The sequence below is a fragment of the Meriones unguiculatus genome, chromosome 9 (genome assembly GCF_030254825.1).
Source record: "Meriones unguiculatus strain TT.TT164.6M chromosome 9, Bangor_MerUng_6.1, whole genome shotgun sequence".
NCBI classification, from domain to species: domain Eukaryota; kingdom Metazoa; phylum Chordata; class Mammalia; order Rodentia; family Muridae; genus Meriones; species Meriones unguiculatus.
The window spans coordinates 27,569,199-27,583,592 of record NC_083357.1 but is presented as its reverse complement, the minus strand read 5'-3'; the positions used below and the strand labels follow the sequence as shown (position 1 = coordinate 27,583,592).

The 14,394-nt window shown below is 41.6% G+C and overlaps 1 protein-coding gene across 12 annotated transcripts in view; it reads left to right on the top strand.

The window, feature by feature from the left end:
* Cadps (calcium dependent secretion activator) overlaps nucleotides 1–14,394 on the top strand; it is a 452,771-nt gene that overhangs the window by 367,063 nt on the left and 71,314 nt on the right. For all 12 annotated transcript variants that reach the window (XM_060390975.1, XM_060390971.1, XM_060390969.1 and 9 more), the window contains 2 exons: nucleotides 2,287–2,442; nucleotides 6,485–6,632. In XM_060390975.1, the coding sequence (XP_060246958.1) occupies nucleotides 2,287–2,442; nucleotides 6,485–6,632 (304 nt within the window). The remainder of the gene's footprint in view (nucleotides 1–2,286; nucleotides 2,443–6,484; nucleotides 6,633–14,394) is intronic.

Below are 14,394 nucleotides of genomic sequence, written 5' to 3'. Positions count from 1 at the left end.
AAGGAATAAAAAATGATCTGAAACTGGCAGAGATGTTTTGAAATCTCCAGCTCCCATTCATCAAGATGTCTCTTGGCACTTTCAGATTCACAGTTAATCCATGGAGAGAACAGGACACTAGAATGACTTCTCAGCCTGGAACTCGGAAAGCTACCCACTATTTTTAAAACTATAGTCACTCACAAGCCCACAGGGAAGTCATGAGGCGAATGTGTCTGATACTCTTCAAGAGACAAATTCAAACCTCCAAATTTTTCATCTTTGAGGAATTTTTTTCCTAACAAAAATACATCATATTCATGCTAAGATGACCATATTATAATTTCAATTAGATAGTGTCTGTTTATTAGATTAGATAGTGTCTGTTTAAAATTAAAACCAAATAGCTGAAAGCTTCTCTTAGCTTGTCCTGTGCATGTTCTGTGATACTGTTTTTGAAAAGATATGAATCAAGACATTGTGATAAAGCAGATAATAGTCCCCATTCAATTAATTAAGGCATGGGTGGGAACACATTTTGGTAACTGCTCAGCAATCAAAATAATCTTGGTGCTATTGCCTTAACATTAACAGTTTATCTTAAAAATAAAAAGAAAATATTCTTTTCCTCATGTCAAAACTTAATAATAAGCTCTTCAAAGAAAAAAATGCTACAAGAATTTTTTGAAACTCTGAAACCAGATGGGTGTCAAAATGTTGTTGTAATAAATACCAATTATTGCATTCATATGTACTTAATGATTTAAAACATAAACCATGCAGTTCCAAAACGGGGCTTAGACTAGACAAAGTTGGGGTTTCTTTTTTCCCAAGCATGGGGTAGGGCAGGGGGAAGGCTGAACTTTCATGGAGAGAACTGCATTCCCCCACTTTTAAGTGAAACTCACTGCAGTATCTAAACAGAAGGCACAGACCCTCAGTCGGCCTGCAGAAAATGCCTGATTCCATATCTTTTCATGATTCCAGTTCTTTCCTTTGCCACCCTTCATTTTAAGGACGTGTTTCCGTGTTACCTGCTCCTCCGTGTCAGATACAGCTACATACTGACCTCAGGCTGGTCTGTCCTGAAAGCATTGCCCTGTTGGCGCAGGCCGTAGGCTCTGGCTCCCTCTTGGCATGTTGGGAGTTTGCCCCCTCCCTACCCTGCGGTAGCTGTGGATGCATCTATGCACTAGCTATATTTCTCTCTGAAGCATTAATTCAATGCAGCTGGCATCTGTCACAATAGAAACACCCACTCTCATCTGTTTCTATAGACGATGTCAGAACAAGTGGTAATGCATGGTGTGTTGGACATTTTACAAATTACTGTGTTAGCATTAGTGGTATGCGAGGAAGGGGGTAGGGGGTTGGCCACCCCTCCGAGTTCCAAATGGGGTGATTACAAAAGAGAAAGCCAGCCAGAGAAGGGCAAGAGAGGAAGGGATGGAACATTTCCCATGCACAGGCCTTCCATAGATGTCCCAGGGAAAAGGCTCTTTACGTCATCATGCAAAAAGGAATCCACTCCCACTTCCCCAGAACCATAGCAGGCTGGGCAATAAGGGGAAATGGGGAAAGAGCTCAGGTTTTGAGCCATGAAGCATCACAGAGATTCCCCTGTCCACTCACCTCGTCTGCCCCAACCCCCCTCAACCTGGGGCTGCCCATTTAAAGGGCTGGTGTATGAAAATTGGAATATTAGTCACTGGACAGGACTTTGGGATTCAAGGTATCCAGGTGTCCCTGTCTCTGAGTCTCCTCATTTTTTCTCCAGCTCTTCAAGAGAGAGAGAGCAGGTCCTCGCTCGCCACTTTGTTAGCACTGTCCTTTTGAAACCAAGTCTTGTGCCGTTTCCAAGAGGCCTCCACTCTGCAGGAGAACTGGGGAAATGCATGAAGCCCTGGATTCTAATAACTGCATGTTGCCATGTAGTTATTATCCACGGAGACTTACTGAGCCCTGGTGCATAGCCTTCGTCTGAATCATCACATATGCTAATGTGGTTATTAAAAGAAGGCTGATTTTTACCATACGCTATCCTCCCACTTACAAGGAGACAACACCCTCTTCAGACATCTCGCTGGTCTGGAGCAATTGGCTGAGCAAAGCGAACTGAGTCCTGTATGGTAAAACTCAAATTCTGCCAGTGGAGACTGCCCCCCCTCCGCCGCCAACACACGTTGTTTCGTATGTGGAAGCCACTGTTTGCCTTAAGCCTTCCAGCCCCCAGTTGTCTCTATGTTGGTGTCTCTCAAGCCCAAGGCCACTGGGTGACTTTTGATCTCTAATTTTTTATTCTACCAGTAATGGATCAGGTACATCAGAAGATTTGTTCTGGAAACTCGATGCCCTTCAGACTTTCATCCGTGACCTACACTGGCCTGAGGAAGAGTTTGGAAAACACTTAGAACAGAGGTTAAAACTGATGGCGAGTGACATGATCGAGTCCTGCGTCAAAAGGTAAGAACAAGTGGCTAGCAGCATTCAGCCCTTCTCCCAGTGTCCACCGATTGGAAAGACCAATGTGCCCTAACAATAGGCTCTTCCGTAGAAAGTTCTGGAGAAAGTGACTTCTTGTCCAAGTCAGCTCCAGTAGAGACAGGCATGGTGGCCGCACATGCGTGTAACCCTAACACTAAAGAGGCTGAGGTAGGGCTTTCTGTAAGGTCCAGGCCAGCTTGGGCTACATAGTGAGACCCCGCCTCAAAATATCAACCACAAATTTTCGAAATAAACGGGAATGGCTAGCTGCCCACATTGAACTTCTACAAACCAGCACAAAATGATTCGTCCACCAATTTGACCTGTTACTAGTTCTATGAGGAAAAAATACTTACATCCATTCTTGCTCATCTTCATATCCCCAACATCTAGCACTATCTGTCACAAAATAACTACATGATAAATATTTATAAATAAATGAGCATGGAGAATAGACAGGAAGAGAAAAAAGTGTGCAGTCCAATACCAGGGTGTGCAGAATCTAGGTCACTGAATTTCCAACAAAAACTGAGCCTTAGCATCATCTTTCACTCTGCTTGTATGAACTGAGTGCCTGGAGTGTGTGCCAGTTGTCAGCTTTCTTGCCTACCTTCCAACCAGGAATCAGCATGAAGGCATACGACACCGAACACTTGCTTTGGTTTCCCACAGATTTTCCCTTATTTCCACTGTGGATTAGGTTAGGAAGTGGATCTCTATGCTGGCAGTCCTCAAGCTGATTGTTCTGAAACAACAATGGGAAGAGAATAAGGAAGGTCTTTATCTGTTCATCGAAATCATCTGACGTGCTCTCATAGATCAGGACCAGTCCTTGAAATACAATGGAGAAGGAAAGACTCTCTCCTCCTTGCAGGGACTATCTAGGTTTGCATGTTAAACCAGTGGGATTCACTTCTGTATTTGACATCATCACTGCCCTGCCTATCCCAGGACACACACCCAAGTTCCTTTTCTAGCTTCCAAGTATCTCGTTAGATTTCCTCATTCAAAAAGAAAAGAAGAGGAAAAAATTAAATGAAATAGGAAGGAAGGAAGGAAGGAAGGAAGGAAGGAAGGAAGGAAGGAAGGAAGGAAGGAAGGAAGGGGAAACTAACCCATAAGCAATGTTGGCTTCTCTAGACCTCCAGATATTATGTACTTTAGATGATGAATAAGTTGTGAGTGATGGGGGCTGGGCTTGCCTATGAGTGCTCTGAATCCAGCTTTGACACCCTGGAAGAAGAAAAGAGAAGTAATGCATCAAACCAGAAACCTCACAAGGCAGAAGAATGGCACTTCACTGCTGCAGGTAGGTAAGTAGCAACTCAAGTGAAGTGAGGAAAGAGCCATGAGCTTGGGAGACACTGTCTGTCCTGGAACTTTAAAGTCTGAGCAATCCCTGAAGAGAACTTTGTTCTTTTATGCCCAGTTATACAACCAAATATAGGTCTGGTTTTCAATTGTATGGTCAATAAGTTTCCAGTTTTGAATTCTACAATCTCTTACATAGTCTATATTAATTTTAGAAAAAGCAATGGTTGTTCAATGACTAAACCATTTGACCAAAATCTCTTTACAGAGCAGCTCTGTGAGGCCATTTGTCCTTCCTTTCCTCTATCTCACATAGGAGCCAAAGTGAGTTAGAATTAAGACCTGCCCTTTCTTGATCTGTGCCCCAACCAGTCCACCAGCTGTTCACTCAGAAGCCAATCTGTTGGACGCAGGATAAAATGAGAGAAACTTAGGGGAAATAAAGAGAATATGCCGGGATGGCAAATGTGGCTTATTTCTCACCACACCAGTCATTGTTATGTTCAGACATAGAAAGAAGCTAAGCTACTAAGAGGCAGGGAGTGGACCTGAGTCTTTGGACACACCTCGCCCCCAGAAGCCACAGAAGTCTGTTTGGAACACAGTGAGCTAAGTAACCTTTTAATATCAGGACTTGTATCACTGCCCATGTATGGGCAGCCCTGACATCCAGAACTTCCTGTTGTTCTTTCCAGTCAAGAACAAGCACAAATGCTGATGGCAATACCGTCTGACTCCAGAGGACAGTGCATGGAGAAGCCCTTAGATCTTTTAAGGCAGAGACTATATGTTAGAAGAGCCTTGAAATATTGATTATTTCCTTGGGACAGAATAAATATCCTTTGTCCCAGAGCCATAAAACAAGGACAGTGGACTGTGGCTTTAGATATGCAACACTTAACAATACCGAACTCTTCAAGACTAAGCTTCCAAGCCATTTCATACACTCACCTGACAGGGACAGGGACAGTGCCTCTGGGCTTTATCCACTCTGTACTAGGTGCAAAGCAAACCACTCTATCCTCAAAAAGTCAGCTGGGTTAAGTGACCTCTCCATTCCTGGCTTGGGGACTCCTAGAGCCCTCTCAGTCACATTCATTTTCTGCATCTGCCTTCCTCTTTTCACAACCCTGCACTCCACAGGCTAGGAACCATTCTCCTGTGAAAAGAAATGTGAAAAGGGAAGACACTTGCTTCATTGGAAGGGAGCGATTTAGCATTTCCATTTCTCAGATTGGGCCGGAACTAGCGCATAAGCCTCGGAAGATCAGCACAGGGCCCAGTCCAACTCAGTACCCATCAGGCCTCCTTTTCACAGAACTAGAAAATGATGTATTTTCAGCAGAGCTTAAAATGATCATCATGATTAGAAAGCTACTTTAGTGCACTGAATCTTTAGAAGCCAAGATACATTTATCTTTAACATGATCATATAATCTATAGGGGTGTTTTGAGGGTGTTTTTTTTCCTTAGGAACTGGGCTTCCAACCTTAGAAATTATACTTGGCTTCCCTGCATGCACCCAGGGTGTGTTAGCAAGCTGGCATGCTTTCCTGAGCTAACTAGCTGTGTGGTCCTTCTATGCACCAATGGAAAGCTGCTCCCAATTCCTCTTAAAGCAGTGCCATCCTGGTGGCTGCATGAGCTCTGGAAGGGGACAGTGGCCAATGCAGAGAAGCAATGGACACATTAGGCGAAAAAGCTTTAATGAAGCCACTTACTGACAGGTGCTTTCTCAAAGGATAGTTGAGGATGGACCCACTTCTCTGAAACCCTATAAAATAGAGCTGGTTCCCCCTTTGCAGTGGCAGTGCCAAGGACCAGATGTCACACCTGTGCTGAAAACTACCTACAGTGAGCTAGCTTTTCCTGTGAGAGTCTAGTACGTTTCAAGTATCACAATTTGACCCAAGTCACCATTATGTTACAAAAAAAAAAAAAAAATCATTACAATATAGTTGTGTGTCAAGGACATTACTATGTTTTAATTCTTTAAAAAAAAATTACTTACTGAAAAACAGTAACACTGGAAATGAAAACAAAAAGCTTCCATGTGAGTTCCCCAAGGACAGTAACCTCTAGTTTAATCCCCTTTCCCAAAGGTAGCTATTTTCAATGGTTTGATATATTTTCTTCTAATGATTCTTTGGCACCCACAATCTATTTTTTTTAGTCTTTTTTCAAACAATATAATAAAATTGTTGGATTTAAAAAAGAAATTTTTCGATCTCTTTTAAAACCAAAAGAAAAGGGGGAGAAACCAATAAGGGTCATTTAAGATTTTTCTCCACACTGAGGTTCTGAAGATGAGAAACTGCCTTCGTGTCTTTTGTTTTGGAGTGGAGTGATTGGAGGTACGCACTTGCCAATGCGAGAGAAGCTGCATATGTTATAACACTTTAACGGGTATTTTTTATTCATTTATTCTCCTGCAATTAGGGCTCTCCATACCATGCGATCTATAGATAGAAATACACAGAGCTACAGGTGTCCTGTGGACTGCTGAGACAGAATGGAATGCATGGCTGTCCACATGAATAAGCCCTCCTTAGATGGGAAAGTCATTTGAAAAAGAACGTGTGAGAAGTCGTTGTAGATTGAAACTGATTACAGCCTTCAATTTTCCTTTTAACTAGCCTCATAGAAAGTATCTCCTGTGCCTCCTGCCATCTGAATGCTGAATTGGTCTTTCCCTACTTTGTTTTAATAGAACCAGGATTGCATTTGAAGTTAAGCTGCAAAAAACCAGTCGATCAACAGATTTTCGAGTCCCACAGTCAATATGCACCATGTTTAATGTTATGGTTGATGCCAAAGCTCAATCAACAAAACTTTGCAGCATGGAAATGGGCCAAGAGGTAAAAAAAAAAAAAAAAAGACACCCCCCTCCTCTCTCCATTGATCATATAGAAGAAAACTTCACAAATTCCTTTCTTCTACTCAAGTCTGCTAGTTTCAGAAATATACTCTTAACATTTGCAGATTAAGCCATGGATAAGTGTTCAGTATCTGTCAAGTCAATTTCTGAGGCATGTGTGGATGAGTGTGCCAATCACTTGGAAGTGGTTCTTGGCTGGAGTTCAGGTGGTCATAAGGTTTCTTTTTAAGCCGAAGGATGTGTGGTGACCTTATTTATTAGGCCATTGTCTGCTACAGATGTGGGAGTGTCCAAGTGCTAGTCACTTCCCAAGTGCAGTCTGTCTTAGCCCCAGAACATCTGGACAGTAAGAAAAATCCAAATCACATCAGGACACTCCCAGGCTACGCCAGTAGGTTCTGCAGGTCCAAAGCAATTTGCAGGCTTTCAGTTTTCCCTAGAATGAGCTGATTTTGAGTGCTCCCTGACCAGAAGTTTATTCCTTTGCAGAGTTTCTGATTCTAAAGTCAGATTTAAAATGTGAAGGAGAAGGAAGCCGCAACTTGGACTGATCAAAGACGATCATGATCATTTTTCTCCGATGGCCTTAAGCCAGCTAGATATTCATATACCAATTTAGAATTAATTCAGTAACATTTCTGGCAACTCTGTGCTGTTGCCAATTGGCATAAATTGCTCCTAAATCAGATTTTTCGATACCAGCCTTACATGCTCAGAATTTTTACTAAATTATATTTGCTCCTTATTCGTTATTTATTTTCTCTTTCGGCACCTTCCATTTTGTATGTGGGCTGGTGGTGTTCTCTTCTGGCAAGATCTCCTCCAACCTTGTTTCCCCTAAGTGAGCTTCCTCAGCCACCCCTGCTAGCTTCTGCTCTGGCTGATGTCTTTCGAGCCTCCCACATGCAGTTAAGTTCTAGGTACCAGAGTCAATACAGGCCCCAGTTTCTCATCCCCACACTACTTGAACACTGCTCCCACAAATCTATTGTGCATCACCTTCCAGAATGCTCCAGAGATTTGTCTCACAGTATTCCAACTTTTCTGGGGTGTGGTAAAAGAATTAAAACTTCTGGAGGACAATTCCTGAGTATTGTCATCCAAAATGTCCTCTGACGTCCCCCATATGCTCACATATCCATACGTGCACCAACACCTAGACAAAAACATGAGCACATATGTACCATACACAGACACACATGCACCTGCCTGTACATATGAATGCACATGTGTACTAAAAAAAAAAAAGAAAACTCACATACACACAGAAATTTATGCTTCTGTGGCCATCTCTGGTGATACTGGCACTGGTGGCTATCCTGGAAGGCACATTTTGAGAAGCTCAGATCAGAGGCTCTCTGTTGTCTGAAAATGAGCCAGAGCAAACAGTTGGGACAATTGGAAGGGAGGCCTGGGTTGCTAGTCACCTGGATGAGTGTCTTGAGTTGTGGTGCAAACTGGACTTGGATAATCCTGGTAGTCTCTTCGAGTCTCAGTTTCCCCATCTGTAAAATGATATCACTGCTCTACTTCTATCTAGCCTATTTTAGCTGCAGAATCAGTTTTTCATACTTTATCCAGAAGCCTAGCACATAAAACATAAAAATAGAATTGATCTGGATCGGGGGGTGGGCAGAGCCCCAGCTGGTGATTTCCTCTCCACCTTAGTACCTCTTCACACCACCATTTGCCCACGCTTCCCTGGAAGAGTCTGAAATCCGTGGTTTCACAGAGCCCACTTCGCAAATCTTAGTGAGAGATCTATAAATCATCAAATCTCTTTAAGTCATTAAAGATCCCTTTGCGTTTATGCTCTCTGGAATGGTGTGACTCTGGAATCTTTCTCCCCTTAAAGCTTCCACTGTTTGTGCTTGCTGCTGCTGCTGCTGCTGTTTCTGCTTTTTAAATCATCACATTCACAGAGGAGTCACCCTTCAAAAGTACACACTTCTATGTTTGTATTGTGTTCACAAAGCTGGGCAAGCCATCACAGTCAATTATATGACATGTTCATGGTCTTAAGAAAAAACCTGCAGCAATAGCTGTATCCCCAGTTCTAGCTTATCACAACCTAGATATCGTGCAGATTTGCCTGTTTCTGTTTTGGCTTTTAATATAAATAAAGTCAAACAATAGGTAGGCTGTGTGTGACCGACTTCTCTCACTTAGCGTAATGTATTCAAGCATCTTGTAGCACGGATGTGTTGTTCTTTCTATTTGTGGCTGAGTAATAGTCCAGCATATATACCTTTGCCAAAATTTTTAGCTGGGTTATTTAGAGTATATATATGTGTATATAATATTCCATATATATGTGGAATAAATATACTGGGCACACATGTACATGATTTGCCATCTCTGTTCTGTTTCTTTTATATATAGTTTTCTGTGTGATATCATAGTATCCTTCAAAGCAAGAATGAAAAGAAAGCAAAAGGTTTTTAAGATTGGAGTCCAAATTGTGAATTTCCTCACAGAGCTTTTAAGACAGATGTCATATCTGAGCTTCACAAGAATGGCCCTCCCCCCTTCCTCAGTAGAAGAGAGTTCATACCACAGGACTGGCCTCTCTTCAGTCTTAGGAGGTCCTAGAACCCTCTCTCCAGGTCGGTTTCCCTATGGCCTCGGTAAGGTGCTACACTCCTCATATAGGTGGCTAAGCAAGCCATGCCACTCTGATCTCAGTGCACAGGTCCTGGAATGATTGTGATAATGGGGAAGAGGGTGGGGTTGTCCAAACTCCATTAAGAATCTAGTGAAAGCTATGGGATTCATTTTCCAGGAAATAAATATTTATAAACAGTATTCCCATGTAATTTCAGGAAACCTGTAGAGTTTCTTAGACCAAAGCATAAATGATGCACTATAATAAACTATAATAAACACTTGTCACAGTGGACTCTGACTCTCATGTTCACCATGAATTATTTCTTGGCTAAACTAAAATGTTCTTGGCTTAACTTTGGAGTCTTGTTTGCCAAATGAAAAAAAAAATTGTCCAGTGGTTAATTCACTAGATCCTATGACCCCTCTCACTAGCTATCAAACTACGTGCTCTTGAACAAGCCATTTACCATTGTTTGCTGACTGACATATAAAGATACAGCAAGCAGTACACAGCCATCAGAAAGTATAAATCCATTTTACAGTAGAGATGCAGTCACTGAACTTCGTGAGTGTAAAATTAAAGAGTTGCGACACTTTACAGCTAAACAGTGTAACCAACTTATTCTGGGCATAGAATTTAATAAAGAAGAAAAGATTGTATTTTCTTTATATAACTCAACGCTTCTTAGATGAAAATAACTGAAATTTGTATATGTTTTTCCCAAAAATAATACACACACACACAAGAGTAAAGACCCATCTAATACTTTATTCTAATTTTTTGGTCTTCTCCTAAGGATATTTGTTCCCATATAATAAAGTTTATCAGGATTTTCTTTTAAGAGTAATGAGCCAGCAGCTCCTAAGTGACCAGCATGTTGGGCATGAAGCCTCCTAAGTATAGTTAAAAATGATTAATCGCATTGCTTCCTGGTAGCCTGGCGTGCCAACTGTGCCCTGAAATTGCCCATAGTTAACAAAATGATGAGACTTTTCTCTAAAGTAAAACGGGCTTGTTAGGGGGGCTTGATTAAAAATGACTAGGAAGATTCTAAAATTAAGATAGGAATACTTGGGAACCATGCGACTTCCATTTTCATGGGCCCTGTACTTTGGAATATCAGCCATTAAGCCTGTATTCCAGATCTAGTTTCTAATTCTGGCTACCACTAGAATTCCATCTCCCTCAACCTGTTTTGGACTAGGCATTAGTGAACGGATACAATCACCACTTTTACAACCACTTCCTGAATTTTATCACTGGGATAAAGTCTCTTCTAAAGGCAGCTGTTGAGACATTTGTTCACCATACTTTTCCATCTTAAATATTTATTTTTTCATTAAAATTTGTGAAGTACCAATAGAGAGGAAATTGTGTATTAAATAGTTTCTCACTTGGCCTAGTGTGTTTTCGTCTCATTTCCAAGGTCAGATGGTCTTAACAGAAAGATAACATACACACAATCTGTTCCATGACAAGGCAAAATGTGCAGCTCAGGAAGTCAAGTGGGATGCTTTTCACGTAGCAATCCTAGATTTACAGTAACTTAGCCCATCAGACGCAAAAGCAAACTTCCCACTCCTCTCACGCCGCTGAAAACAAGTAGTTCTGTTAGCGACTGCCGCCATGCTTTCAGTATGGGTCAAGTGAACCCAAGAAGGCCACAGAGAGAAATGGAAGATGCAAAACCCGCTACACTGGAGGTAGAGTCGAGTAAAGAGGTGATTTACAAAGGTGACAAGAACTAGCAGGGGAGCTGGTAACTAGAAAGCCCCTGTGTGCTCACACCCAATACTGCATGAGGCTGCCCATTTGCTCAGAACAATAAATTACCCTAGAAAGAGCGAAGAGCAATGGAGGAGGCTCAGCATTGTTCCAGAAAAGCAAGTTGGTCAAATAAATCACCTATGACAGGAAAATCTGGCAAGAAGTCTATGTATTTTGTCATTACCGAAATAGCAATGGGGAATTCTTTGATATTTAGCACTTAGCAACATGATTCCCAAAGTCAGTATTAAGGCATAATTGCAAAACAGTGTGTAAAGCTAAGATGTGTTTAGAGAAATGTGCACATCCATGTAGCCACATTTTTTTTTTTTTGTCTAACTCTATAGCTCAGGCTGGCCTCAAACTTACAACAGTCCTCTTGTCTTACTTAACCTTCTCCCACCAAATGCTACAATTATAGGCATGACCTACCAGGCTAGTTCTGCATAGTTTCTAAACTCTATATTCATATACAAACATATATTAATCAGTACTTGTGCAGGTCTATGTCAATTCTACATTCAAACTGCAATTCTAGTTCACTACTGTGGTGAAAAAGCAGAGTGACAGAGATACCATACTCAAGTTAGCTCTAAAGAAAAGAGACAACATCTATACCAAAACCCTTTCTTTAAATTAGGTGAGGAGAGGGTTCAGTCTATACAGTGGTGGCTGTGCAAGCCTGAGGACCTACATTCAATCCCCATTATCCACATAAAATTCCAGGCATGACGGGGAGGGCTATGTTTGTTATCCCAGAACTAGGGAGGTGGTGATGGGGGAATTCCTGGGGCTTCACTGGCTACCTACCCTAGCCTACTTAGCAAATGAAGACCAGTGAGAGACCTTATGGAGAGCTCCTGAGAAATGATACCCAGTTAATCCTCTGACCTCCACAAGCAAACGTGTGTGAGTGTGTACACACATACACACACCATGCTTTGTTTTATAAGTAGGACTAGAAGTTTATTATAACAAGGAGATCATAATCATAACACTTACACGCAGCGGAAGGAAGAGATAGTGGACTACATTGTAATCAATACGTGAAGGTATATTATGCCCCAATAAGCCTCAGTGTGTCCACTTTGTTTCCACATGGAAAGGCATGTTTCTCTTAAGAGAAAGATTATCCCCGCTGGTGGTCCCTTGGACACAAGACACAGGCCTTACTCTGTCTTCATATGCAGAGAATAATTGTCATCTGTTTTGCCATTTCCATCAAGGTTTCCAGGAGAGCATGTCTGTTCTCATCGGTGTTCTTTGTTTTGCCAGAAGTCCCTCATGCAGTATTTCATCCTTTCCTAACTTTCACATAGCCAGCTCTCTGGCTAAGCATAGTAACCTAGTTAATTTACTAAAAGTTACTCGTTCTCATGGAACAAGTCAGTCATGTGACAACAGAAAGTAAGGGTATGATTCTGGTCCTGTTTCAATACCTAAAAATGAATTGAACGTCCCGTCAATGGTCCACGTTCTTTTGCTCTGACGCCCTTCTTTGTGACTCTAGTGCACAGTGCTGTGGATTCTTTCTTTTTGCTTCAGGTTCATGCTGTTTACAAGTAAATCTTTCTTGAATCTAGCAGTGTGGCCAACAAGGGTTCTGATTCATCATGACGAAACACCATGGGCCATTTGCTTTGCCTTTCCTCCAATCAACCGGGAGGAGTTAGAAGAGGAGGTGGATGACTCAGTGGTGGCATCATCTCCTTCTCTCCCTCTGCGGCTACCTGAGGAACTTGAACACATTTGAAATGCAGCTACAGTTGGCAAAATGTTTTCACATCTAGATTTTCACTAGATCTTCAAAGTAAATCTTCGAATCTAAGATAGCAAAAAAGGGCTTGGGCACTTAGTTCCTAAGTAAAACAACTACATCAGATCAGGAAGCAGCTTTTTGTTAAGGTTCCTTTGTTTGCTTGCTTTGTTTTGGTTTTGGTTTTTTGTTATTGTTGACATATACTTATACCCATTATGGATGCATTAGATGTCTCCATGTGTGGAAATTAGAGAAATACATAGAACAGTCAAGTTGAGGTACTCAGTATGCTCACTACTTTAAACAGCCCCCACACACACACACACTCAGAGAGAGAGAGGGAGAGAGAGAGAGAGAGAGAGAGAGAGAGAGAGAGAGAGAGAGAGAGAGAGAACTATTCAAATCCTGGTTATTTTAAGCACAGACCTAAAACATATACACCATGGCTTGCCTAGCATCTTGTGGTAATCAGCAGTCTATACTTGCTTCCCCTTCTGGGTCCAGGTCATAGTGCTTTATTACCTGTTGTGGGATTTCAGATAAGGAAACTGAGCTCAATACGTAGGCCGTATGGCCTGGGGCCTTCACACTGGGACATTATCCAGGTCTTCCAAGTCCACACCAGCGTCTCGTGTCTTTGCTCCTGCTCAGTCATGCTGCTTGCCGGCAACCAGAGTATGGCAGCACGTTTCTATGTCTTATTTCTATATGTCTTCATAGCTTTGTGATGCTTTATTTAATTTTCATCTTCTCATGTGTCCTTTTGTCCTGATTTTTATTTGCACTGTTCCTTTTTCTTTTTTGTTCCTAATTAATCATCCTTCTGAAAGTTTGCTAAAGAGTGGGTAAGTGCATTTTTCTTTCCAAATAACAATGTTTTGTATTGTTGCTTTTGTGTTACGGAAATACAAAATAATTCAAATGGATACTAAAATGTTCTAATAAATGTCAAGGAGCTGGCATATAATAATTTGTGTTGAAATTGCTTTTCCTTTTTCCCTGGCATTTACAGCAGATTTTTGTTTGTGTGGGGGTTTGTTTTCACATTACTATTTAAATTTAATCGACAGCACAGTTTGGAAAAAAAAATTGAAAAACTTAGCTACAGGCTCAGCAGAAGGTCTAGCCTGGGTCTGCTTCCTGCTGAACAGAAAGAACAGAGGGGGAAAATGTGACCTGTCACAAGGGATCAGGACAGTAGTTAAAGGGATATTCTTCGAGGCATACACCCAAAGCACCTGCAGGTTTCTGTAAGATCAGCGTCTTAGTCAAATTCTCTTTCTAGAGGTTGGACCACATTTTGCATCTCCAGCAGTTTCCCAGAGATACCGTTCTTCCCCAATGTACTAGATTACTGTTGAATCAAGCCTTGTAACATCCAATTCAACACACTGCTAGGCCATGTGTGCTGTTCTATGGAGGTGTCCACACACATCAAAGGCCATCTGAAGATTAGATAAAACACAATGAACCTGCTGTTTTTAAGTGCTTCAGGTCTCTCCTCATCAAAGACCAGAAGTCAGACAGCTGCTTCTAGGACTATGGAAACAAACTGGGTCTGCAGGCCAGGTTTGATTTATAAATTGTCCAAAAACCATGGATGCAGGC